General features: G+C 54.0%; 1 protein-coding gene across 2 annotated transcripts; it reads right to left on the reverse strand.

Moving 5' to 3' along the window:
- LOC138419805 (cyclic nucleotide-gated channel beta-1-like) lies at window positions 1-27,847 on the reverse strand. 2 transcript variants are annotated; one of them, XM_069552892.1, is made up of 16 exons: window positions 27,698-27,847; window positions 26,587-26,644; window positions 26,205-26,277; window positions 25,290-25,410; window positions 25,149-25,194; window positions 24,701-24,737; window positions 23,102-23,177; window positions 22,818-22,857; window positions 22,304-22,463; window positions 21,253-21,328; window positions 20,041-20,077; window positions 13,754-13,922; window positions 12,477-12,854; window positions 6,313-6,514; window positions 5,615-5,651; window positions 1-59 (listed from the first exon to the last, which is right to left on the reverse strand). In XM_069552892.1, exons 1-16 carry the CDS (start codon window positions 27,845-27,847, stop codon window positions 1-3), a joined length of 1,719 nt encoding a protein of 572 aa, XP_069408993.1. The 2 variants fall into 2 exon arrangements, with proteins under 2 accessions (XP_069408993.1, XP_069408994.1); XM_069552893.1 differs by lacking the exons at window positions 1-59; window positions 5,615-5,651; window positions 6,313-6,514; window positions 12,477-12,854; window positions 13,754-13,922 and adding an exon at window positions 17,291-17,833.
- Window positions 27,848-27,925: the final 78 nt, after the last annotated feature.

Below are 27,925 nucleotides of genomic sequence, written 5' to 3' on the forward strand. Positions count from 1 at the left end.
TTACCTCTTCAGGGCCTCACATTCTTGAAGGGCCTCGAATGGAGACATTTGGAAGTTTCCTACAATCAAGGGTGACAGACTGTTTTTGTAATGTGTGTTACCCCTGTGACATTTGGTATTTTCTTATTTTTGCATCTACCAAGAGGCCCCAGAAATAATCCCCTCAGCTCCTCTCCTGACCTCTGAGAGGCCTCGCATCCTGAGAATCAGATCCTCCCTGGGGAGACTGGGTGTGTCCTTGTTTTGGGCTTCATTACCCTCCCTTGGGACTGTGGGGACAGGTCTGCCCCTAGGCAGAGCTCAGAGGATGCTGAGGGGCTGGGAGGGTGCCCCCACTCCCCACTACACCTGGGCCAAACCACGCAATAGTAGCCAGGTGCAGGTCTGGGTACCAGCAAGGCAGGTGCACACCCCCAAAATGTGGAGGGGTGTGTTTTGAAACATTTGGATCTGTGAGCTTTTTTCAGTGGCCACATGGGGAAAGCCAGCACATTATGAAGGTTGGTGGAGGGAACGTAAGCAGACCTCAAGACTCTGGGGCATTTGTTGACCTAACCCTAAGCCCTCAGGAAAGGAGGATGAGCAGGACTTTTGCTAGACTCACCAGAGATGCCCCAGGTTGTGCAAAGCAGGAGAGAGCCATGAGGTAGCAGGGACCTCCCCCTGCTTCCCACAGACCTCAGGAGAGGGGAGCTGGAGGTGGGCTGGGGGCATGGAGGCAGCCAGGACTAAGGCAGCGTCTCAAAAATGCTCAGGGCCCCAGGTGCTTCCAGCATGGCACCCCCGGCAGCAAAAAAACACCATGGCCTCAACATCCATGAGGCTGTCCAAGGGAGCCTGGGAGGGACCACGTGGTCCCCTCACCCCCTATCTCACCCTGCATAAGACCCTACAAACTCAGTCACTCTCAAAGGTAGGGGGACCTCCTAAACCCAATGTTTCGTTTCCTGCCAGTTTGACAGAGTAAGAACTCAAAACAGAAATCATATTTGTTTATATTATACTGATTTATAGAATAAGAATCTGTGGTTAAGAATACAAAGAATAATATTGTATGCTTAAATTGGTTTAGAGAATAATAATATTTACTGTTAAGCACTTCCTATGTGCCTACTAGGCATTTGTTTCACTAAACACTAAGTGCTTTATTTATATGTATATATAAACCCTTTCGTCATTTCCAGCCACTCTATGAGGTCATTGTTATCATTGTCCCCATTTTGTGCAGAAGGAAACTGAAGCACAGAGAGGTTAAGAAACCTGCAGCAGAGCCCAGGTTTGGACCCAGGCATCCTGGCTCCAGAGCTAAAACTCTCAGCCCATCCTGAGGTTGGTGACCAGCCTACTTACAGACTTCTGTGCCACACAGAACCACTGAAATGGAAATAATCTTGTCACTCACTGCATGCTGTCATTGCCTCGGCCACAGCATCTAAAATCATTGTGTGTCAATCACAGTTGGGTCAGACCACCGTCCCAATGTGTCACTGCGACTGTTTCTCAAAGCGTGGGGCTCCCAGGGATCAGAGAAGGCACGCGATGATTTTAGATGGCACAGCCAAAACAAAGGATGACACAGAATGAGACCATTCCTCCCTTTCCTGTCCTCTCTGGATCCAGCGTGGGCAGAGAGGAAACCTCAGGTTAGTGCTGCTATGGCCTCAACGCCTCCCAGACATGTCCTAGTTCTCCTCCGCAGACTCAGCTATGAGCCTTCAGCAGGCCCCCACCTCACTAGAAATTACCAACATGACCTAGTTCCCCATGTCTTTGTGGTTATTTCTATTTATGCCCTTCTATTTATGGCAGGCCAGGCTGGTTTTCCATTTGAATTATAATGTAAAGCTTCCTATTTAAATACACTGAATTGAATGAAAAAATGAGTAAGCAAATAAGCGCAGAGTTGGTACATGCTTGCATGTATGAGTGCCAAGTCACTTTAGTCGTGTCCGACTTTTTGTGGTCCTATGGGCTGTAGCCTGCCGGGCTCCTTTGTCCATGGGATTCTCCAGGCAAGAATACTGGAGTGGTTGCCATGCCCTCTTCCAGCAGAGTTGATACAGACTATACAAAAATCAAGAAGTGATGTAAGGGTGGAGGACATGGGGGACCCTTTGGAGTGAGATTTAGGGCTGGCCTGGAAGATTGAGCTTGGCATGTCGTCCCCAGTAGCTCATGTGGAGAACGTCACCAGTCATGAGGCTGGTCTAGCCAAGAGCTCTGAGAGACAGCCCTGAGCCACCCCGAGCCACCGCCACCCCCAACCCTGGGTGTTCCGCTGTCTCTGCTAACTGAACAAGCCCTGGGGTCACTTGGCCAGGCAGGCTGATCTTACTCCACCTCACCCCCACTCTGTGCCCACCTCAAGCCAGGAGGAGGGGAGAATAAGAGTGGATCTCTGGTCATGAAATGTTCAGCTCGACCTGCCTGTGGATACCACAGACAACCTTGCCCAGTGTCATCCTAAAGCAAACAAATGAATCAAAGGCAAAACAGGCAGGTCTGGTTTGAGTCAAGGCAGACTCAAAGTGACAGGGGTTTGCCGCGAGGCACCAGCATGTCCCCCAGCTCTTTGTCAGCAGGCAACAAATAGCAGGAGCCCAAAGGCCACTATGGGGACCCTGTCACAATTAAATGGGTCCGGACAGGCTCTCTTTCTGCACTGGCCCCTGAGGACACCTCTCCTCTGGGTCTGCCTGTCAACACCTGGGGGCCTCTCCTGTCCTGAAAGGGAATTTGCTGGGCAGCCAGCCACAGTCCTCAGAAAGTCCAGCTCCCAGCAAACTCTCAAGGTCAGTAGACTCTGTCTGCAGTGGACCTTCACCTTGTATCCTGGTCCATTTCCCTCTGATTATTCTTCCCCCGACCCAGCTCCTTGATCCAAGCCTCTTCATTGGCCTGGAGATCTGAATGACTTGTTTAAACTAGGGTATGAGTGACTAACCCATATAAAAACTGATGATCTGCAAAATGCCATGTTTAACCCCCAAAAGTGAATTACGAATTGTGGAATTTTAGGCGCAGAGAGAAGGGGTCTATTATACCTTAAATCACCACAAAGCAAGACGAAGGCACTGGTCAGCAGAGGAAGAAGGGGTGGTTTTCTAGGAGCCCAAATAGCAGTCCCACACCAAGACCACAACACCCATGCAGAAAGCAGCCCAAGCCATGCAGAAACACACAACACAGACACCAGCATGCTGGGTGGGCAGTTTCACGCTACCTAGACGACGGGCTGAGCTCCTGGTCTCCTTGATGAAGCTGGAGTTGGACAAGTTTGTCCTCCGGGAGATGAGGACAGGGATGCGGGTGATGGAGGGGCGGTAGCTGGGCACATTAGGGAGGTGCTCCACCAGGTTTGGGGGGGCAAGCCTGGGGGTCACTTGGCCAGGCGACTGATCCTGGACTAGGTGATTCAGCTCCATGTCCCGGCCTGGTTTAGCCATAGTGCTGAGGCCAGGGGGTCTCAGGCAGAGGCAGGACCCTGGGGACTGCAATGAGGAGCAGAGAGTTGGGAGAGGCAGAGAAGGTGGGGCTCTTCCCCACCAGTGCCAACACAGACCAGCCCAGGGCCCACCTGCACTTGCAGCAGTGCACCCAGAGTCTGAAGCACCACTCTTGTCCCTGGAGGGCAACACCAGTCGTGTGGCTGGTCCACCCACAGCTCTGAGAGACAGCCCTGAGCACCACCCAGTTCTGGCACTTTCTCTCCTTAACCAACCGTCATAGCATTTCCTACTTTACAATCAAAGAACCTAGAACTCCTCAGGCTCTTAAGCTAACATTCAAACATTCTTAATCCGGTAGGATTTTCCATCCTAAAGAAACCCTGGAGCTCAATTAATTTCACTTCCAACCAGACACAATAACTTTTCCTAGGTTCCTGGTTCCCCAAATAGGCTGCATATTGGAATTGCCTAGGAAGGCCTGGCAATGCCTGATGCCCAGGCCCACCCCCAGAGATTCTGATTTAATGGTCTGAGGTGAGGACTGGCACCAGGATTTTTTAAAATCTCCCCCAAATGATTGCAATCACAGTCATGAGAACTACGACTCAAGGCCACTGCTTCTCAAACACAAATGTGCAGAGAAACCTCCAGGGATCTTGTCACGGAGCAGTTTCTGCTTCAGCTGGGTGGTGTGGGGCCTGGGATTCTGCATTCTAAAGCAGCTCCCAGGTGACACCAAAGCTGCTGGTTTGAGAGCCACACTTTCAAGCGGCAGCAGACAGAGAGCCATGCCTCAGTGTTTCTCAAAGTGTGATTCCCAGGTCACCTGCTTCCAAATGACCTGGTGGAACCAGCCCCATGGAACCCTAGTTTGCACTCCCTGATCCTGGTTTTGCTCATCTTTGTGGGGTGCAGACTTAGTAGGTTTCCAGTAGATTTGGGCTAAAGTTAACAGAGCATGTTTTTCAAAGACCAGGTGGGAAGCAGACTCAGGACACCTGGGGTTAAGACACCTGGGTCCATCCCATCTCCAACGCTGGCTGCCTGGGAAACAGGCTCATGACCCCATTTATGGTCTCTTCCTTCAGGGCCAGGGATACAAGGTCACCCCCACTCTGCCCAACAACCCAGTGAGGTAGGTACTGTTACTGCCCCTCTTCTTGACTTGGAAGTCACAGTTAAGAGAGGTCACAGACTGGCTCCAGGTCACACAGAAAGGAAGGAGGAGGGGAGCCAGGAGTGACATGAAGGTCTGTGTCCTTGCTGCCCACACAGAGCCTCAGTTTTCTCATCTATAAAATGGTCTGTCTGCCTTCCAGGGCGTCTGGAGCACTACTAGCGCTTTGAGGATTGTGGAGGTTTGCAAGGCCTGGGTTCAGGGTCCAGCTGGCCTCACTCTCCTAGACTCTGGCCTGTCGTCCCTGAAGTTCTCAGGATTAGGGGTCAGAGTGACAAATGACCAAACTTGTACCAAAGATCTCAGCAGTAAGGAAAAACTCAAAAGACACAGAGTCTAGGACATGCTTTCAGCAAGCTCTGGTCCCAATTTTCATTCAAGTATGATACATTTGAGCCAAACTCTCACTGGTCTGTAGCCTAGAGAGTTGTGGACCCAGTGAAGAGGTTGGCAGGAGGGATTAGCTGGGAGTAGGGTTTCCCTAGGCCTCCTGGGGTCCTGGGGTTTCCCAGATGGTGCAGTGGTAAGGAACCCGCCTGTCAGTGCAGGAGATGCTAGAGATGCGGGTTCGATCCCTGGGTCAGGAAGATTCCCCTGGAGTAGGAAATGGCAAACTGCTCCAGTATTCTTGGCTGGAGAACCCCATGGACAGAAGAGCCTGGTGAGCGCCAGTCCATGGGGTTGCAGAGTCACACAGGACTGAGTGAGTGAGCACACACACACCTGCAGTCCTGGTGGGGTGGGGGTGGGGGGAAGGTGGGGGGCAGGGCCTCAAGGCAGTTCCTTTGGGGCCTTTGAAATACATCATCAGACTCTGATTATGTGGTCCTAAGATGCAGAAAATGGGTTTTGCCTGAGGATGGGATGCGTTGGGGAGCGGAAGGAATTGAGAGGCAGAGGGGGAGGGCTTGCCCCTGTGCCCTGGCTACCCTCAGCCTCAAAGAAGCCTGGGCATTCGTATGCAACCCCACCCCCACTGCACACCTACCTCCTGAGCTGTCGGCCAAGGCCTCTTCTTGCAGCTCCTGTGAACGATAAAGAGGAAACCAAAGCAGTGACCATCCAACCATCCCTGCCCTGGTCCAGCCCAGCCAGTGTCGGGGGATCTGCCCTCAGGCATCTTCATGGGCCCAAGTCTACTCCTTACCCTGCCCGCTGGTTACACCTTCAGCCCACCTTCTGGGGCGTCCAGTGCACACAGGAGCCCCAGGCCCCAACACCTGGACCTGTCACATATCATGAGGGGAAATTCTCGGGCAACCCTTTGTGTGTGGAGACAAAGCAACTAAAGCAGCCCCCCCGGCACTCTCCGCCTGGCACCACATTTCACAGCCTACAGCCGTGTACAAAACTCTGGAGAGGGGTTTTTAGCCCCATTTTACAGAGGTGACCACTGAGGCCCATAGAGTCACATAGCCACATGAGGACTGGAGTCCAGGACCACTGCTGCCCACTCATGGCCATGTTGCCAAGGCCCTTCTTGATGCCATCTGATCCCTGACACAAGCAGGGCCTTACGGCAACTACCAGCCCACTCTTCTCCATTCGGTGGGCATCTCATCAGCTGAACCTTCACCCCCACCCCCACCCCCCATACACAAAGTGGACAAGGCCCCAGCCCCTTCCACTGACTTTGCCCCAGGCCTCCAACGTAGCCAGGGCACGAGGCCTGGCACTGCTCCATACCTGGTGTGAGGTGCTGTGGTCCTGGGCTCCGCCTACTCCGTCCTGCTCCTGGGCTCCACCCACTTCACTCTGGTCCTGGGCTCCGCCCACTTCACTCTGGTCCTGGGCTCCACCCACTTCACTCTGGTCCTGGGTTTCACTTTCTTCGCTTTGGTCCTCCTCACTCTGTGCCACCAGGTAACTATCCAGCAGGACACTGTGACTGTGAGGGGGCAGGAGGCAAGGTCTGGGGTTAGGGATATTAAATGTTTTCTGAGCTGTGCTGAGTGCCAGGCTCTGTTCCAGGAGCTGGGACACAAAGATGCCTAAGGATCATCCCCGGCCTCTTGAAGCTCCCAGCACCGGGCAGGCGGCAGATACCACATCCTGTTAACAATCTCACAGTCTGCATCATGTGCTGGAGCAAGCGGCTGTGAAGGGCACAGCCACAATTCTGCTAGTTAGGAGGGCTTCCCAGAGGAGGTGGCCTGTGAGTTGGAAATAGGTGGGGAATGGTGTCCAGGAAATAGGAACAGCATGTGCAAAGAAAATCCTGGAGCATGGTGTTGAGGAAACATCCTCTGCAGCAGGGGAGACTAATGGGCACTGTATGGTGTTCAAAATCTATGCCCAGCATTTCCCCTCTTAGAGTCTCCAGACAACCTTGAAGATGGAGGCAGAGAAGGAAGTATGAGAAAAGTGAAGCCCAGAGAGGTCAATTGGCCTGACCAAAATCACACAGCATATTGTCCCACATCACTCAAAATTCAGACACACACCCTGATTTCTTTGGATGTCATGAGACCAGAGCCACACTGCAATTGCTGAAGGTTTCAGGGGCCCCTGGCCCAGGCAAAGGCACACATGAGTGACAGGGGGCCAGGGTTAGACTATAGGGAGCAGAGGAGAATATGGCAAATTAGAGAACCCCTGCCCATCTGAATCAGCAACTCCATTCTGCTTGGAATGGGTGCCCCGTGGCCAGATCTGCTGATTTTCAAGAAAAGACTGAACTACACATTTTAATGTGGAATCTCCCCATCTTTAGAGGCTGATAATTAATCCAAACTAATATCTATATTAAAATATGTATGATCTACATTGACATCTATATTAATATGTCAATATCTCAAAGAGCCTGTCTCCAGGCTAAATTGGGCCCTGAGATGCCTGTGTGCAGTCTCTGGATTAAAATGATGACTTGGGACCAAGGGCTAATGTGATTTTTGTGGTTAGAATTAGATCTGGCTTCCTAGCAGCCTCAACCCACACCATGGACCATTGTCACCGAGGAGCTAATGGAGGATGCTCTTTCTGCTGCCCAGAAAACCTGAATCCCCTGTCCTCTACCCAAAGAGGCAAGTCTCAGCCTCTGAGGTGGGTGAGGAGATGGGGCCCAGTTGGTTTGGAGACAGCAGCCTGGGAGAAGGAATCAGCCAGCAATCATATTATCACAGCAGTTCCCAGGGGCTGAGTGCCAGGCACAGGGCCAACCACTTGTCCCACCAAATCCTCACCCAAATGACCCTAATAGCCCAGCTGCGATTGATCCCATTTGAGCTTAGTAATTGGAGGCTCAGAGAGGTCAGATGGCCTGGCCAAGGTCACATAGCCTGTACCAGGTGAACCTGGATAAAAGATGGGCATATCTGACCCCAGTGCCAAGTCCTTAATATTCCACTGCCAGCCTCTGAGTGTCTGCACAGCCCCAGGTGATGTGGATGAGTGACCTGAGTGTCTGGAGGATTCAAGCACCCAACTCATTTTCTTTCTCTTCATTGTATACATATTTCCATTTTGAGGCACCTGAGTTGTCAGATTCTATCCTGCCCAGGAAGAAACAGATTTTCTTAAAGAAAAGGGCATATTATGGCTTTCACAGGGCTTGGCACTTCAGCCTTCATGGGCCCCTTCCTCCATATATATATTTTATGACTGCATTTATATGAAGATTGACATGGTAATATTATATTTAAAATATTCTCTTCCATCTTAAAGTTCATTTGTTGGGCCTGCTTTTGAAAGAAATTTAAATGTTCTTTGCATGCTAAGTCGCCTCAGTCGTGTCTGCACTTTCTGACCCTATGGACTGTAGCCCACCAGGCTCCCCTGTCCTTGGGATTCTCCAGGCAAGAATATTGGAGTGGGTTGGTATGCCTTCCTCCAGGGGATCTTCCCGCCTCAAGGATCAAAGCTGTATCTCTTATATCTCCTGCATTGGCAGGTGGGTTCTTTACCACTAGCACCACTTGGGATGCCCATGTTCTTGGAGGGCTTCTAAAAGTATTACAGAAACCATGCCCTCAAGCCTAACAGAGAAGAAGGCCCTGCCCAGAAGGGGTGGATAGGCTGGTGCTGCAAGAAGCTGACTTGACTCTCCTTCCCTGAAACAGATGCAGTGGCCTCCTCGGTTCTCAGAGCATGAAGGCCCAGAAAATGAGCTTCCCACAGTCCCAGTCAGAGACTTCCTGGGGTCTTGCTCATTCTAGAATCAGGCCTGGAAAGCAAGTCCCTGGGAAGCCTCCATTTGCTTATCTGTCAAGTGGGTAGGACTTGTCCAGCCTCTACCATACAGCCTGGCCTTTTTGTTTGTTTGTTTTTTGGCCACACTGCACGGCATGTGGGATCTTAGTTCCCTGACCAGGGATCAGAGCCATAACCCTGCATTGACAGCACAGAGTCCTAACCACTGGACTACCAGGGAAGTCCCAGCCTGGCTTATTTGAGTGAGGTCAGAAGTGCCAGTAAGAAGCCAAGAGAAAAGTCAAAAAATCTCCCCCTGTCCAGAGTCATCTGGGTTCTCCATCTCTAAACACAAGTAAGTTGAACTGTTCCTCGTCTGCAGTACCAGATGTCTGCTTAAGAGCCCAGCCTGACCTGGGACACAATCCCAGCTCTGCGCTCGCTGCCAGGGCAACCTGGATGTGTGGGCTGCTGTCTCTGGGCCTCAGTGCTCTCATCTGTGAAATGGGATTAGCAGTAGGAGCCCTGGCACAGCATGTGGCAGGGAACACAAGTGCTCATCAAATATTTGACAGCTGTTATTAAGACTGTTCCTGTCGTAGTTATTATTAATCCCAGAGGAGGAGGCGATCTATGAATCACCCACAGAGATGGAAGAACATTTTACACAAACATCTCCAGCTATGGAGACACCATAACAGGCCCGATGGTGGCCCTGTCAGCCTCACCAGGGGCTGTTTGGGGACCCATGTACCAAAAAATCTTATTGCCCCTGGTTGGGAGTGTTCCCACTGCCTGCCAAGGCCCCCTCCTGACCTGCCCAGAAGCAGCAGGCCATGAGCTTCTGGAAAGCTCCCAAATTCCTGGGATTTGCAAGCAGAGGCTCAGACAGACTGGCTGAGGCGGGGAACGCAGAGATCCTGGCTCTCTGAGTTAAAGATGTGGGAAGTAGCAGCTATAGCCTCTGGCAAGAGTTTACCAGTCCACTGCTCCTCCCTCAAGTCACAAAGCAGGCCGTGTCCCCAACTTAAGGACCTCACTGTAGACTCTTTGCCAGGCATCCCTCAACCCCGAAAGAATGAAGGAGGGGAGCCCTTAGGGAGAATCAGGCACCTACTTGGGTCTTGCTGACTTTGCCAACAGGGACGCGCATGATGCAGGAGCTCAGCTGGGGGCAATGACATTCATCCCAAGCCCCGGGTCGGTGCGTGCCAGTGGAGAACTGGGGAGCCCTGGCCCAGCCCCGAGTCTGCAAGGCGAACTCCAGAGCCAGTGTGACTGAGCCTCCAATCCCTCCTGCTTCTAATCAGATTGAGGGGATGTGCAGGGAACTCTGTAGAAACGCCCCCAGGGAGACCAGGTGGGGACCAAAAGGCTGTGGTTGCTAGGAAAAGCCGAGCTGTTGCCAGCAGAGATCGGGTCGCTAGGCGACCATCTGCCCGTTACCAGGGCCTGCGCGTCATCAGTAACCCCTGTGTCTCCACAGAGCTGGCAAGAGCATCCTTCCCCAGGCAGCAACAGCCCGGCCGCCTGTCCCACGCCTGACACCCTCTGGCGTTGTGCCTGGGATCAGCTACTCTGTCATCACAAGACCCTTGTCCTTACTTGGGGCCCTAGGCTCCAAGGTTCCCTGAGTCTGAAGTTCTGGGCAAATATTTGCGTGACCAGGTGCGTGCCTGGGAGTGTGTGGGTAACTGTATGCGTGTGCTTGTGTGTAGTGTGGATGCGTGCAGGTGAGTGCCCCGTGCCTGTGTTACCTGTGCATGTCCGCAGGCTGTGTGGGGTATAAGCGCCCTGAAGACACGCACGTGTGCACATAACCCAGCATGTCTGTGTCTGTGTGCAGGTGTGCATGCACAGTGCAGATACATGCGGCGTGCCCGTGTGTATTAGGCAGAGAACAGAGAACAGAGAACGTATGTGTACTTAGTATGCTTGCCTGGGTGCACTGGCTCCCTGGCCTTCACGTGGTGTTTTAGTTCAAGAGCCATGGCATATAAAGGGATTTGTAGGCCTGTGTGTTGGGCATGTGTGTGTTCTGGCAGAACAGCTCAGAGCTCTGCACTATACCCAGAGCCAAGTGGAAAGAAGAGAGCAGATAGGGCTGTCCTAATGAAGACCCAAACAGCACCTAAGGTCTTCACCTAAGGGAGGGGCACTCACCTGAGAGTGAGAGCATCCTGGCTCTGGAGGGGCCTAGAGGGCAGAATTAGGACCAGGTCACAGAAGCCAAAAGGAAGCACTCCTAGTTTTGGCAGAAGAAATAATTTCCTAAGTCAGAGGTATGTGTGGATGGAATGGATAGCCTTTGAGAGGTTGTGAGTGCCCCATTATTGGAGGCAAGCAAGTAGTTATATGGCCTCCTGCTAAGGATGGAAAGATTATATGTGAACTGGGCAAGCGCGGACTCAAAGCAGAGGAGACTAAGCAGGCTTCTAGCTCCCAAATCCTATGTGGTCTCATGATTTAACTGCTTCCTGACTGAGACTAAAAGTGACTCTTAGTAGAGATGAGAAGGTTGGTGGTTTTTGATGGACCACATACTCCACACCAGGTCCTACTGCATCTGTTCTCAGCCGGCCCTCTGGCCACTGGGCAGGGGCTATTATCCCCCCCTGCCAGACCTCCCATTTTACAGATATAGAGGCGGAAGATCTATGCCTACCTGCTGCTCACCCAGGTCACTCTGCTGAGAGAAGCAAAGCTTGGGCTCCTAACACTCGCAGCGCTGTCTTGCCTTACGCCATGGCCAAAGGGACAGGGAGGCAGGGTGTGGGCCAAGGGGCACCAGGGAGGGTAGAACGACAGGGACAGGGAACAGCGCCAGGGGGTGAATCAAGGGGAAGGACTAAATCACCCGGTCTGATCGAGGGGAGAGATGAAATCACCCAGCCACCTCGATGCTCCTCCTGCTTCAACCTCTGCACAGTGCAGCTGCCAGCCTGCATCACTCCCCTGCTCACAAACCTTCCACGGCTCCCTATTGCTCCCAGGAAGTCATCAAGGCCTTCACAATCCAGAACCTCTGGAGGATCATCTCCCCCCACTTCAAGTTACACTGTTACTCTTCCTGGGCCATGCAGGCTGCTCCTGAGGCTGCAGTTCACTTCCGCCTCCTTGAAACACTTTCCAACTGGGCCTCCAGGTCCCACCCTCTTCTCATCTCCCTCTCCTCCTCCTTGGTCCTTTCTGGTTCCTCCTGAACTCCGATCTGGCCTTTGGGTCTCTGCTTCATCCATACTCACTCCCCGGACACCTCCTCTAGCCCCACTTTCAATTCCACCTACAAGACCAGACACCTGCCTTTACATGTCCGGTCCAGCCTCTTACCCCCTAACCCCACTCAGGCATCCAGCCATCTGCGCGTCACCTCCACGTGCATCCATCTCGCCATCTGCCCTTCTGTCCGGCTCACGTGGTTCAGGATCCTCTCCCCAAAACCTCCTTCTTGTGGAGGTGCATTCTACATTTGTTTGCCTGTATAGGGGTGGGTGGGGTGGGGGTGGTTGTTGAGTGTTGGGTATTGTGAATCCCAAGGTCATTATGAGCCCAGTGGAGGTCTCCCAGCAGCCCCCTAGCCTCTCTGATCAGTGCTCAGCGGTTCAGCACACAGCTCAGAACAAAGCGAGGAGCTCCCATGAGCAGCAGAAAGCATTCCCACCCCAAAAGCCACAGCAGCCCCTCCCTGGGTCATCCCTAAGCCAGGCACACAAGTGTCTTACTCATGCACCTCCTCTTCGTCTTCCTCCTCGTCTCCGCCTTCCACCTCCTCTTTCCCTCCGCCTTCTTCTTCCTCTTTCTCTCCGCCTTCTTCTTCCTCTTTCTCTCCGCCTTCTTCCTCCTCTTTCTCTCTGCCTTCTTCCTCCTCTTTCTCTCTGCCTTCTTCCTCCTCTTTCTCTCTGCCTTCTTCCTCCTCTTTCTCTCTGCCTTCTTCCTCCTCTTTCTCTCTGCCTTCTTCCTCCTCTTTCTCTCTCCCTTCTTCCTCCTCTTTTTCTTCGCCTTCTTCCTCCTCTTTCTCTCTGCCTTCCTCTTCTTCCTCTTCTCCGTCTTCCTTCTCCTCCTTTTCATCTTCTTTCTCCTCTTGAATCCGAGGCAGCTCCCTGAGTTGAGGTCAGAGGCAAGAGATGAGGTCACTTTTAGCTAGCTGCATCCCAAGTCCCCTTCCTGCCCCAGTTCTCAGTAGGATGTCCTATAACTGCAAGATTGCCCCTGGGGAGCCCTGGCCTCTCTCTAGCAATGAAGGCTCCCTCCCTGCATCAGGGGCCTGTCCTGGCCCCCAACCGCCCTGGTGCCAACCCTAGGTCACCCCTCACCCTCCCTGGTCCTCAGTTTCCCCATCTTTGCAATGTAGGTCATGGACCTGTGGACCTGAGGCCTCCTAACTTGAGCAGCTAAGACTCCACAGGGACTGAACTGAGAAGCTTCTGTCCTTGCAGAGGGTGACCTGGCCATCACTACCATGGTTACACACTCCCTTCCTTGATGACCCTGCAACTCCCTTCTGGAAATGTATCCTGCAGATATACACACATGCACGTTCAGGGACATGGAACAAGAGTGCTTGTGGCAGAATTATTTAAAATAATAAAAATGGCCATCAATAGTGGACAAGTTAAGTACATTCTGGCATATCCATACAATGAAATTCTATGCAGTTGAGAAAAATGAGTATGATCTCCATGTTCTCAATGCGGAAAGATCTCAAGGTACCTTGTTGAATGAATGTAATAACGTCGATGTATGTGATATGCTATCTTTTGTGCAAAAAAAATGAAGGGGCTCCATGGTCACATATGCTCAGATAGGCCCTGGAAAGTTACAGAAGAACTTGGCAACTGTTGTGCCCATGGGGAGAAAGATGTGTATCTGGTAGGAGGGAGAGGGAGGAGAAGGTAGGCTTGGTCCCAGCTCTCTGCCCTTTTGTACCTTGGGGATTCTGTACCATAGGACTGTTATCTTCCCAGACAATCTTTTTTTCAGGGCCTTCTCTGGCTCCCACCTGGGCATCTGCTCCACCACCTCATCCTTCTCTTCATCAGCTGGAGCTGCCTCTGAGATCCGCGGGCTGATGCTGGTGCTGCCCGCCTGGTGTTCATCCTCCTCCCAGTGAGGGTCAACCTCTTCTAGGATGAGATCCGACTCCTCTTGCTCTCCAGGGAGGATGCTGACTACAGGGGACACGGTATGGGAGAGAGTGGGCCTGGGCCTCTGAGTCCCAGGGACCACACAGGGAGCCTTGGTCATCATCAGCCACGCGCCAGTTCTCATCCAAGCAGTGGAAACAGCAGTTATCACTGGGCCATTGACAACCAGGCCAGTGCTAAAGTGATGCGCGGGGGCCCACAATAATTCACCCTGTCTCCTTCCATTAGTTCCCCCTTTCTTTTTCCTTTTGAAACAAGGCTTCTCTGGTGGCTCAGATGGTAAAGAATCTGCCTGCAACGCAGGAGACCCAAGTTCGATCCTTGGGTCAGGAAGATCTCACCTGGAGAAGGGAAGGGAAACCCACTCCAGTATTCTTGCCTGGAGAATCCCACGGACAGAGGAGCCTGGACTACAGTCCATGGGGTCACAAAGAGTCGGACAAGACTGAACAACTAACGCTGTCACTATGATTAGTCTTTGTCTCTCAGCAGGGCTTCCTTCCTGGAGGTCTGTACAGAAACAATGCTTCCAAACACAGTATTGCAGGTGACGCCATGAGACCTATGCTCAAAGTCCACCCTGCCGTATCCAGGTGCAATGCCCCGGAATGTCCCGAGGGCTACAGAGGGAGCTTGTTCACCGCCTGTTCTCCAGATGCCTCCCCTGCCGACAGCATACTTCATGCCCATAATCTCAGAACCTGCCTCTGGGAGTCTAGAAAGATTTTCTCTTGAACTGGAGGCTCCACCTCCAAGGGAATTTGACTTTCTCATGGACATGGTCTCACTTTCAACATTTCTCCATGGACTCTGGTCCCTGGCAGAGAAAGTGGGGCTGTGAGCGTGGCAGAAGCGGGTGCAGGGGAGGTTCATCAGGAGCTTGAGCCCACCCCCAGACAGGAGAACGGGGAGAAAGGTGAAGATTACCTGGGAGCAGGTGGTCCCCCAAAGCTCCAGGGGTCTTGGTGGGCCTGAAGCCAGGTGTGAATTACTAACGGTGACTTTATGTGGAAGCTGGCCTCAAGTCTTCTCCTTTGACTCTGGGAGTTATTGTTCATAGTGCAGGATAATAACAATAGCCCCAGCTACACTTATTGAGCATTTACTATGTGCCAGGCCCTGTACTAAGTGACCCATGGATTAACTCAATTAGTCCTCACATCAACCTTTTGAAGTGGGAATAACTATTATCCCCATTTTATTTTCCCTCTTTTATGTTTTAGTCCCCATTTTACAGATGAGCAAACTGAGATGCAGATTAAGGCTTTCTTTTATAGGGTGTTTCCCTCACGCCAGGCTCAGGGGCAGTCTCCTTCCAGGAGTTCTCACTCCCTACTCCTGCCTCCTGTCTTCCAGGTACGGATGTTATCTTGCCTCACAGAGGAGGTGCCCATCACATCCTAGACTACAGTCCTATCTCCCCTATCCCTCTAAGCAGCCTGGATTTTGACCAGGGAAGATCCTCCCACTGTGGCCCTGAATCCAGTGGTGGGACATACAGGTCATAGGTGCTTACTGTTCTATGTTGTCACCAAGCCTTGGTGTGGGGTCTTCATCCGGACCACCCCTTGAGGGTGCAAGTTCCTGCTTGACTCCCAGGGGCCACCCATGGGACAGAATATCCCCTGACCTGTGAGCTCATGAGCTTTCACAGCAACCCTGCAGGGTAAGGACAGTCCTCTCCCCATTTTATAGACCAGACAGGCTGAGTGACTTGTCTAAGGCCACACAGGATGCCAGAGGCAGGGCCAGGTCCCCTGACTCATTTCCCAGGTGCTATCCTAGGTGACAAGCGTGCCCTAGAAGCACCTCCCCGGCACTGGCAGCCACTCCATGACAGGCGTTGGATGCCATCCTTGCTCACATCCTTGCTTTCCCTCTCATTAACCCTTTTTCTTTAGGTACTAATTAGTGAGTAGGCATTTTACAAGCATTTCCTCCTTACATCTCTGCGCCAGGCCTATCCCCATTTTATAGCCAAAGAAGAGGATGGTGCCTGAGATCACCAGTCAGAAAGGGCAGGCAGGGTGTACCAATTCTGGGGCGGGGCCCTACTGTCCCTGGAGCTGTAAGGTGGGACCCTCTCTGCAGGCATCTGACTCTTAGCTCTTCTGGCTTTTCCAGGGTCCATCCAGGCAGCCAGGTCACAGATGGGGCCACGAAGCGCTATGGATGCTCAAACTCACATGGAAACTGCTGCTCCATCCAGGGCTTAAACTTCACCCTGGAGTGCCTCAGGGCACACCCCTTCCTGTGCAGTATCCTCCCAGCCTAGGGCAGTCTTCAGGCTGCTGACTCCAGCAGCGCAGGTCGACTGCCCCATACAGGGAGGGAGCTGCTGCTTCTAGGACCAGCCGACAGGGAGCCCAGGGGCATGGATTCTAGGCCAAGGCTTCCACCCGGTCCCTGGATTGCTGGCAAAGCCCTGGCCTGTACTTAAAACCCTCATCCTCCCTGGCACACCTGGATCATGACACCTGCTCTCTCTCTCGCTAGCCCAGACCCGCATCTTCTGGTCCCTGAAGCACTAACTCCTCACTAACTGGGTATTTCTCAAAGTGTGGTCCTCTCCACTACACCATCATCAGAATCATCTGAGCAAGTGGGTGCTTCTTGAAAGTGCAGATTATCAGGCTCCCACACTCTTTAAATTGGGAGGTCTGGGTGTGGGACATTCTTCATAGCCACCCCCAGATGTCACCTGAAGTTCAAGAACCCCTGCTTCAGCGGCCTTCTCTGCCTCCGATGCTAGCTTAGCCTCAGAGTACTCTCTGCGAAGTCACTGCCCTGCTCAACCACCTCCAACGGCTCCCCGTCACCTACAGCCTAGTCCCCTGACATCAGGCCCCGACTTTTCTAGCCTTACCTCCCGCATCAAGGACTCTGGGCTCCCGATCAGCTGAAGTGCCCAGCCCTCTCCCTGTACGCTCTCACCGCCAGGCATATGTTCACCCTGTTCCCTCTACCAGCTTGCCCTCCCCTCGTTGCCAGTCTGAGACCTCGGGGGTCTCAAAACCCCAAGGCCTGTGTAGCTGGGGAGATGAGAGTGGAGGGTGCCCCTGCTCTCAGGTGGCAGCTGCCACGCAGACTGTCCCCAGCGCACAGTGTGGAGCCATGGCAGCCCGATACTCCCAGTTGGCACGAGAAGCCAGGGTTTCCTGAGCCAAGTCACCTGGTTTTCAATGTCAACAACTAATGCCAATGTTTAAAATCCTCCTTGCCCCAAGCAAAGACATCTTGTGGGTCAGCTGGGACCCAGGGCAACTGGCTCAGGACCCGTGGCTGACTCCTTCCGACAACCCCAATATGCGGGCCTTATTAATTCACCCATGTCTCAAACCTAAGTACTCCCTTTAGCCTTACCCGGAGCAGTAACATCATGCAATCACAACTTTGATGTACTACCATATGCTTTTTAATGTCAGTTAAAGCATAGTGATGTCATCCACTAGTGGTCCCCAAATTTTGGAGGGGAAGAACATGGCCAAGCCTAAGGAGATCCTGTTTCAGGAAAAACCGTCCTTTGGGGGTGCTGAGTGTGTCAGGCACCGTCCTGAGAACTGTGTGGGTGTCCTTTCAAAGCCATGCCCGTGGGCGTCCCTGCAGCCTTCTGGTGGGAGGTCCTCCGGCTGTCCAGCCTAGACCCTACAGGCTGCTGGGCTGGCCTTCCCCTCGCTCGGGTGGAAAAGGGCACCCTTAGTCTGTGAGGGGCAGTTCTGGGACTGGCTCCCCGTCACCCTGCCTGGGATTGGTGGGGGGTGGGCAGTAGGGGGTTCAAGGAGGGTGGGGAGCTCAATGGCCACCCCATTCCCCTCCCCCGCAGGTCTTCTCTTCAGGGCACCCTTCTCTCCTTCCATCCATCTGTCCATGTGTCCATCTGTGCTCTCCCAGGCTCCCTTCCCTTTTGTTTCAGAGGCTTCCAGCTGCCACCACCCCTGAAACAAAGGAGAAGACAGAGGAGTGGGTGGCGGGGTGGACAGGCAGAGGGAGTGAATGAGCGAAAGGGTGGGGGTCTGGGGGACCGGCAGGGGAAGGGCCACCCTCATCTGAACAGTGTTCGCCCCAAGAAACTATATCCCAGTCCTAACCCCTGTTACCTGTGAGCGGGACCTTATTTGGAAATGAGTTCTTCCAGGTGTCACTAGTTAAAGATCTCAGGGTGAAGTGACGCTGGATTTAGAATGCTACTGCTAAGTCACTTCAGTCGTGTCTGACTCTGTGCGACCCCATAGGCGGCAGCCCACCAGGCTCTCCCGTCCCCGGGATTCTCCAGGCAAGAACACTGGAGTGGGTTGCCATTTCCTTCTCCAATGCATGAAGGTGAAAAGTGAAAGTGAAGTCGCTCAGTCGTGTCCGACTCTTAGCTACCCCATGGACTGCAGGCTCCTCTGTCCATGGGATTTTCCAGGCAAGAGTACTGGAGTGGGGTGCCATTGCCTTCTCCAGGATTTAGAATGGGAAGGACCTAAACCCAATGACACTTCCTTATAGAAGACATGAGAGGGAGGTTTGGCGGACACAGAAAAGGCAGAGCTTGGAGGGCAGCTAGATGCCAAGAGGCATCGAGGATGGCCAACAGCCACTGGAGCCAGGGGAGAGGTGCGGCACGGGGCCCACCTCAGAGCCCCAGAACCAGCCCTACCAACCCTTCGATTTCAGACTCCCAGCCTCCTGAACTGAGAGAGAGTCCATTTCTGCCGTTTGAGGGTATCCACTTCTGGTCTTTGTTATGGCGGCCCTAAGGAAATTGACACACCCTGGTTTCATTCATGACCCACATGCTCCAGGCACACCGCAAGGTCCTGCCTACAGCTGGCTTCCGGAGGAGCAGAGACCGGGTTCGGAGGGCGGGACGGGGGTCCATCCTCAGATCTCTCACTGGCCCCTGGGAGTGGAGGGGGTGGGTCTCTGTTCCAGGGAAGGGCTTCCGATCCTCTAACCTTGGCCTGGCTGAGCAGCTGCTGCTGGGCCCAAGGGACTCTAGTCATCGCTCCATGACAACTGCTCTGTGACCTTGGGCACATCTCTGCCCTTCTGCCCACCCCAATAGCCGTGGGCAGCCCTGCTCTGCACCCTTTAGGGTGGCTGTGAGCTCGAGACTGAGTGAACCCTGCCCTAAGCCTTCCCTTCACGACACTACCACGATTACACAAACCCCATTGCCTCCCATGCCTGAGCTCCACAGTCAGCCAGTCTGTGCGTGCCGCCCTGTGTCGGAGTGACCATGTGCACTAAGTCGCTTCAGTCGTGTCCAACTCTGACCCCACGGACTGCAGCCCACCAGCTCCTCTGTCCATGGGATTCTCTAGGCAAGAATACTGGAGTGGGTCATAAAGGCCACCATAGTGGGGCTGGGGCAGGCAGCTCTGGGACACCCAGGGCCCACATTCCAATGGCCTGTATCCAGGGTGAAAGAGGGCCACTGCCCTGGGCCTGAACTCTGCTCCGCTCACCTCCAGTTCTCATCACAGGCCTGGCACACAGCAGCTCTCCATGAGCATTTATGAACAAATGAACAGACAAATGAATGGATGTGTGGGTGCCCCATATGCCACATGCCTTTCCAGAGGCCATGACATGAAGGAAGAGCAGATTCTGGATCTCAGCCCTCCCCTCCAGGGCCCAGTTCTCCTGCAGGGCTGAAATAAAAAGCCATACACACTCCCCACAGGCGAGGGGATGCCCTCCCAGCTCAAGGTGTCCAGTACCCCCAGAGAAAGCCCATCTCTCTCCTTTAACCCCATAACCAGGGACTCTGCTGAGCCAAACCCACTAGCCCAGGGAACCATGGGACACTCTCTCCAGGGCTTCCTCGCAGGAAGGGAGGCTCATCCGACTTGATCTCAGAATTATTTTTTCTGCATAGAAGCTGGCAGGCAGGCCAGGTTCCTGCCTATGTGCCCATCCCCTCGGCTCCCCGGTCCCCAAGAGGGGGTCTCCAACCACCATCTGATTCTGGGCCAGGCTCTGGCTGGCTGGCCAGGCTGACCCGAAGTGTGGCCTGCAGAGCATGGGCTCTCCCAGGTCCAGGTCTGGAGACTGGCTGCTCTGGCCATCCCCATGTCCTTGCCTGGCCCATGCACACTCAGACCAAACAACCCCCACGGGGACACACACAAGGACCCACTAAGGTGTCACTTACTGGTCTGCACGTCACATGTCACTGGGGCGTCAGACTCCTGTATGGGGAGAAATGGGGAAACAGTTTCTGTGGGCTCCTCACCAGCCTTCCTGCTTCAGTCAGCACTGCTGGCACACCGGGAGTAAGAGGTTTCCTCACTGCGCCCGAGACACTCCCTCCCCCTCGAAGTGGCCCGCTGCTCTAGTCATTCCCCTATCAGGCTCACCGCTTGCCTGGTCCCATCTCACCTCCTTTGCCCAGGTGGGCACCTGCCTTAGCTGCCCTCTCTCTGGTTCTCTATGCATGAAAACCCTCTCCCATCCTCCCCTGAGGGTTCTCTCAAAGCTCCATCTGCACGCAGGCCTCTCCCCGCCAGCCCATCCCCAGAGACCCCCAGTCAGTGCATCTTCACCCACTAATCATTCCAGCTGCTGGACGCCCTCTTCCCTCCTCTTGGGGAGCTCCAAAGCTATTCCTTCCTCTGCCGCCCACAGAGGGTGTGTGAACATGGAGCCTGAGGGGTCAACCGGCAGGGAAGCAGTCCTGAAGCTTCCTGTCCACCTTCCACTACAGGGGACGACCACCCAGGCCTCCATTCCAGGTGCTTCTATGAAAATGTTCAATTGTGTCCAAGGGAGAAAGGTCAGGCGACAGATTCTTGGAGAGGGAAAGGTAGGGTGCCCTGCTCCTCCCTCCAACCCATGTGGGGGCTCTAGGTCGTCAGAAATGCACATGGGGCCCGCTGGCTTCCCAAGAGCCCCACTTCTTCCTGGAACATTCTGGGCCTCTCTTGTCTCTGGGCCTTTGCACATACTGACCTTCTGCCTAAAGGGCCCTTCCTACACCACCCCCTTCATTTTCTCCTACCCTCTTCTTACTCCTCCTTCAGGTCTCAACTTGAAGGCCACCTCTACTAGGAAGTCCTCCTTGATGTTCCTGGGAGGCTCCTCCTCTGCACCCCACATCCTCTCTGCTTCCCGCATGGAAGCACCTCCCCATTGACTGTGACCAGCAGGCAGGCGGTCACTGTAGTCACAGTGACCAGAGAGTGTGTGTGTGTGGAATGGACATGAGCCATGCAGACAGGCAGGCTAGGGGGGCTGAGTTCCGGTTACAGGCTCCCATCTTCCGTCTGTGCCCTCCCTGACCAGGGACCATCTCACCCTTGTCTGAGCTCCCAGGACCCTCCCACCACCACTACCCAGGATCCCTACTCCCCAAGACAGCACCCACCTGCTCCCCACCCTTCCCGCGGATCACTGGCTGTGGCAGGGCCATCTCCAGCCTGTGCAGGATCCATGCCATCAACCTGCAAGTGGGAGAGAGAGAAGGGGCATGTCCAGGCAGGAGAACTCATAGGAAGATTGAGGCTAGAGTCAGACCCCTCCCCAAGGCAGGTAGCAACCCGCCAGAAGATGAACCAGAACCTAAGTGCCCAGCCCTGAACACCACTGCCCCATCCCTGGCCTCCCTAGTTGAGCCTCTGGTGACTGTTCAGAGCCCAGCAAGTAACTCAGTCCCCCGCCACCCTCCACCCCACCTCTAAGATTCATTTCCAGCCCCTCATACACTGCCAGGGTGGGAGCACTTAGCAGTACCCATCTTGATTTTATTTTTTTGGCCACATGGCATGAGGGATCTTAATTTCCCAACCAGAGATCAAACCCGTGTCCCCTGCACTGGAAGAGCGGAGTCCTAACTACTGGACCACCAGGGAAGTAGCCATCCTGATTTTAAATGCGTGTATCCTTTGAGCCAACAACTCCACTTCCTCTGATTCACTTGCACATGAACGCGATGATGCCTGTACAAGTATATTACCTGTTCCAAGAGTGGAAACCCACCTAAATGTCCACCAAATGGTTAAATAAAAGTCGGCACATCGGTATAATGAAGTAGTATGCAGTCGCTGAAAGAGTGGAACTGACCTTTATGTGTAAAAACCACCTCTAAGATATATTTTTAGGTTAAAAACAAAAGTGAGATGAACTGGAATCTACTGCTAGAGTCTAGCGTATCTAGAGTTTGCTGCTGCGGGTATGTATGTTTGCAGGAGAAATGTTCTCCACGTTCGTCTGCATCTCGGAATTGTGCAGAAGCAGGAGAAGCTGCAGATGTGATTGCCTAGGGAGAGGGCGCTGCAAACCCACTGGAATTTTCTCCCAGGAGCCTGTGTTACTTTTCTAATTTAAAAGACTCGTTTTGGGGGGGCGGGGGCGGTATTGGGCTGGGGCCAGGCACTGAGCCTGCTGCCCCTGCGAGCAGAGGTGTTTGAGGGGCTCACCTGGCAGAGTCCTGTGGGGGTGGCAGGGAGGAGGCTTGAATACTGGGCTGGGGCTCTGGGGTCGGTTCCTCCTCAGGTTCCGGGGGGCCAGGAGCCGGCAGGGAGGGGCTCTCCTGGGCCTGCGGCATGGGCTTGATCTCCAGGGCGGGTCCTGGGGGCTCTAAGTAACAGAGAGGGAGGGGGTAAGGATGACGTGGGGGGCTCAATGCAACCCCTAAGGGCATGGGATCCAGATTCGAGGTGCCAGTGTGACTGAGTGGGGAGCCCTTCAGGACCGCATTAACTCTCCTCATCCTCAGACAGACATGGAGCTGAGGTGCAGGGCCTTGTCCAGGCCTTCATGAGGCTGTCCCTGGCTTCCCAGCCTGCACTAGGGAAGGGGTTTCAGGGTTCCCACAACAGCCAGTTCCCTGCAAGCTGAACCACTCCCAGAGCACCCTTGGAGCCCCATTTGTATCCCCAGCCCAGTCTGTGACCATCCCAGGCAGCCCCTCCCCAGGCCCCTTCCCTGTACCTGGACCTAAGGCAGCATCTGTAGGCTCATCGCTCCAGCCCTGGGCCAAAACAGGAAATGACGTCATGGAGGAAGAGGCCTGGTGCGCTCAAGCCCTGGCCAGCCCCGCCCACTCTTCCCCTCCATCGCTAGCCCCTCTTGCCTCCATTCCTCCCCACTAAGGACCCACCAGGGAGGAGAGCACCCGTCCCCCTCCAAGGGTCCCAGCAGTGAGGAGCACTTGCTGGAGTAGGTAGGCCCTTCCTGGGTAGTCAGCTGCCTGCTCTCCCTTTTCTTCAACTCACCTCAGAGATTTTCGGGGGCTGAGGCAGCATTTTCTCCAGATTTTGCTCGAACCACCGGAGCAGCCAGGGCCCGGGCCTGCAGAGGGGCCAGTGGTCAGGTGAGCAAACTCAAGTGATCAGCCCTTCCCTGGCTCCCATTCCGCACAGTGGGGACCTGGAACTGCATACTCTTAAAGGGCTTCCAGTGATAGGGGACTTCCGCCAAACTGAAATTCTGACCCAAGGCTGGACAAGGCTCTGGAACCGCAGGCCCAGCCTTGGCCTCCTGGGCAGCAGATGAGAGTTGGGGCTGCTTGCGGACCTGAATGCAGCAGGGGGGTGGGGGGTGCTCCCTGTGACTGGCACAGAGAAGTCTGGCTTCATGGGTATGTGAACAGTGTGGTCACAGAGGGCCCCATACTTAGAAAGGCTCATGTTTGGTTTAATGCTCTATTGTCACCATCTTAATCCTGTATTTTCATTCTGCAGTGGGCCCCACCAATTATGTAGCTGACTCTGGGATAAACACTGGGTCCCCAGATCCATCTATTCCAGGCAGCCCCACTCTCTTCAGGGAAGCTCCATGCTCCTAGGGGAACCCATCTCCCAGGTGTGGCCCAAAAGAAAGCTGGCGAGTCCTCTGGGTGCCTTCATCCTTAATGGCTTTACTGGTCTCACTAGTCTCCAGGGTAACCCTGGGGACCCATGACCTAGGCAGCCTCCAGGGGACAAAAGGAATAGAGAGCAAGTAGGAGCAATGAATCAATGAATGGTGTGTGTGATTGCATATTCATTCATTCGTCTCTTCTGTGCTGAGTTGCCTCTGTGCGGCAGGCACTGTGCTGGTCACTAGGGGTTTGGCAGTGACCTAGACAAACACGCCTGAGTTCAAGGACCTGACAGTCTATCAAGGCACAGGCAGGGGGAGCTCAGTGAGGCCCCTCCCAGGAGTGGGACATGGGCTCCCCCATTTGCCACAGTCACCACCCAGCCTGCCACCCTCTCAGTCAGTTCTGAGAAGTCAGAGCAAGTGAAGCAGGAGTGTCAGCCGCTCAGTCGTGTCCGACTCTTGGTGACCCCATGGACTGTAACCCACCAGGCTCGTCTGTCCATGGGATTCTCCAGGCAAGAATACCGGAGTGGGTTATCTTTCCCTTCTCCAGGGGATCTTCCCGACCCAGGAATAGACCCCAGGTCTGCATTGCAGGCAGATTCTTTACTGTCTGAGCCACTAGGGAAGCACCGTGAGAAGTCAGAAGCTGTGGCCAGTTGTGAGGCCAACTGGGCACCCTAGTGTCCCCCATGGTGGCCCAGATCCTGCCTCTGGGCATCCACCTCCATGTGGTACCCACCTCCATGTGGCACCCACCTACACAAGGCCCACCCCTAAGCAGCTCACCCATGCCTTGGCCCCTATCTGAGAATCTCCCAGTAATGAACACAAAAAACTATGAGCAGCACAGGGCTCATCATCCCCATACTGTGGATGAGAAAAGTGAGGTCCAGAAGAGACAAGAGGCACGTCCAAGGTCATACATAGAGGGAGTGGTGGACCCTCGGCTCTGGGCATGCTGAGCCCACCACACACACTACAGATGGGGCTCGGGGACAGGGACTCACCCTGGGTCTTCAGCCCTGGAGGGTCCACTGGGTTCATCTGAAAAAGAAAAGAAGCCTGTTAGCAGCAAGAGGGCTGCCCAGAGCCCCCAGTCAACCCAACTCAAACCCAGGTTTGAACCAGGCCTGAGACAGATGGGCTCTGGCCCCATGGACTCTTCCCCAAGAGCTGGGCCCAACCCAGCAGCCCCTCAGTCCTCAGTTGCTCAGTCATGTCTGATTCTTTGTAACCCTATGGACTGTAGCCCGCCAGGCTCCTCTGTCCATGGGATTGTCCAGGCAAGAATACTGGAATGGGTTACCATTTCCTTCTCCAGGGGATCTTCCCAACCCAGGGACTGAACCTGCATTTCCTGCATTGGCAGGCAGACTGCTTACCACTGAGCCACTAGGGAAGTCCTAGCAGCCTCTAAACCCACCACTATAATGCCATCTGGCCTCCTGTCCTTACCTGAGCCCCCAGTGCCGCACTGCCCAAGGACCTGTGCTCCTGCCTGCTGAGACAGACAGACGTGGGCAAAGGATACAGGTGCGCTGGCCTCCCTCCCGCCCCTTCCCCCCAACCCACCGGAGCTCCCAACCCCAGCAGTACCTGATCTGGACTCTCCAGGCCTGCAGCAATGTTCTGGGAGGGCCTGCTGCTGTGGGCAGGCTGCGGGACAACTTTCTCCACACCCTTCCTGAGCCAGGTCAGCATCCAGCCTCTGGGACCACTGAGGGACAGAGAGACTGGCCTGCCCTCAACGCCCCCAACCCTTCCCTGGTCAGCATGGCAGTCCACAGCATCCTAAAGAACTTGGTTTGAACCCCATGCCTCTATCTCCCACTGTGATTCTTCAGACACATCAACTCCCTCTAGGAGCCTTGTGTCCCTCTCTGGAAAATGGGGGGACACCAATGCTTGGTGAGGCCAGGCCTGCCCCATGCCATTCAAAGCCCACCCTGCTGAGATACTCAGTAAAACATCAGCCAATTATCCTTGTGTCCAGTTAGCCTGTCTCTAAGGGGCCCCTCCTGCACTTGGCTCATGTCTTGTGTTCTGGAAGGGTTGAGGGTTTCCTGTGGGGTGTTGTGACAGAGGCTTGTCAGCCTAGACAGAATCATAGACTCACCGTCTGAGGCCAACCTGCGCCCCCCACAGACATGCTCACTGGGGCAACCACCCAGGGTCTAAAATGTGACCTTTTGGGGAGATTTCATGGGAAAGTCTGGATTTCCTGTCTTCATGGGGAAAATCAGAAGCTCTGGCCACACCAAACCTGCATTTCGCCCGAGCACTGAGAAATCTCTGGTCCCCAGCCTCCATTTCTCTTGGTCGTATGGTCGATTTGGCCCAGGAGACCCCCCTCCTCTGCCTGAGGCTCCCCTCAGCCAATTCCTAGGGTCACCTGGGCCTTTGCTTGGGAATGACTGCAGAGCAGAGAGCAGTGGCCTTCCCCGCCTCCTCAATGACTCCCTAGCTTGGGTGGGGGGCTGGCCCTGAGGAGAGGGGAGGGTGCTGTAGTACCTGTGAGCTTCGGGAGCCACAGAGACCTGGGCCTGGAGGGATGTGGGCGGAGTGAGAGCAGTCTCCTGGGTTCCTGGAAAGAGCCCCTCTGACTTTAGGACTAGACCCTCTCAGAGGCCCGTTTCTACCTGCTGGGGAGGTCAAGGCAGAGGCGGAGGAGAGGGGAGAACCCTGAGGGAGTTGGAAGCCTGCAGTCCCAGCTCAGCTCAGCTAGAAAGTCCCCAGGAGTCTGCCCTTAGCTTCCTGAGCCTCAGTTTCTTCATCTGTCAGGGGGCACTCATGGGCCAATCTCATGGGCTGCTACTGGGCTCTAAGTGGAGGATACAGCCCTTCTCCCTCCCCGCCCTCCCCCAACCCACTGGCCAGAGCTTCCAGCACTCACCCTGAGGACCCAGAGTAGCCACAGCCACTTCCTTCCCCACGCAGGGCTCCTCCGGTGGCTGGAGGGTTCAAACAGGGCCATGTGAGCCCCCAGTGATGCCAGCCCTGGTACAGGCAGAGCAGCCCTTGACCCACCCATGACTGAGCCCCCGCAGGACCAAACAGCTCTATTCTCACAGTGGTCTCTGAAATCCTAGGGCCTCACCTCCCACCTGGGAGACAAAGGTCTACCACCTCGCCCAGAAAGCTGCCCCACTCAAGTGTGCATACACTTAACGTTTGCATATAGACCCAGACACGGATATTTGTTTGTACACACGTACATGCATATGCCCAGTCACATAAACATACACACACACATATATAGGTGTATACAAATATACTTGTGGTTTTGCACTGACATACAAATATCCACTCATAAACACATTATTTCAGGTCTATTAACACACAAATACAGAGATGTGCATACATGCACAGGTGCACAAAATATGTATATAAATCTAGAGCTGTCCCAGGTGTGGACCAGGAACCAGTAGCAGTCTGCAAACTGTTACTGGTCCACAATGTTTAAGAGGTTTGTAGCAGATTGTATTATCAACACCCTGCTTCCTTTAAGGAGAAAGTCGTCCTGCAAAACAATACCAGCTGAACTAAGCAGTGTGCTTAATATATAGTAGATTTATCCCTGGCAAGCTCCTGGTCTCCTCCTGGACTGGCAACAAATGGTTCTGGGCTTGGCTACTTTGATTAATTCTGTTTTAGACTCTAGAGGTTAAAAAACAATGGCCAGTGAGCCAAATCCAGCCTAGTGCTTGCTTTTGCAAATAAAGCTTTATTGGAACACAGCCACCATGTTCATTCATTTATATATTGTCCATGGCTGTTCTCACACTACAGTGGCAGAATTGAGTAATTAACAGAGATAGCGTGACCTACAAAGCTTAGAATGTTTACTATCTGGCTGTTTATAGAACCAGGATACCCCCGCCCCCCACATTTCCTTTTGGCCCCAACTTTCTCTGTTGTGGAAGCTGGGTGGGGGCAACTGATCCAAGCCGGGGATTCTCTGAGCAGCGAGGCCAGCGTGACCTTCCTGGCCCTTCAGTTCTCACCAGGGACACTTCCTCTATCTCAGTCTCCTCGGGGGCTGTTTCAGGCTTCGGCTCCAACTCTGGCTCTGGTTCTGTCCCCTCCTCCTCTTGCTTGGTCTTCTGAGGAGTCCCTGGGGGCTGAGGCAGCACCCTCTGGACCCAGCTCAACATCCTGACACCTGTAGGGGACAAAAGTCCTTCAGTATCCCCTGAGAGCTCATGGTTGCTCCTACCTTTCATGGGCTGCTT

This window comes from Ovis canadensis, chromosome 14 (assembly GCF_042477335.2).
Source record: "Ovis canadensis isolate MfBH-ARS-UI-01 breed Bighorn chromosome 14, ARS-UI_OviCan_v2, whole genome shotgun sequence".
In the NCBI taxonomy this organism is placed as follows: Eukaryota; Metazoa; Chordata; class Mammalia; order Artiodactyla; family Bovidae; genus Ovis; species Ovis canadensis.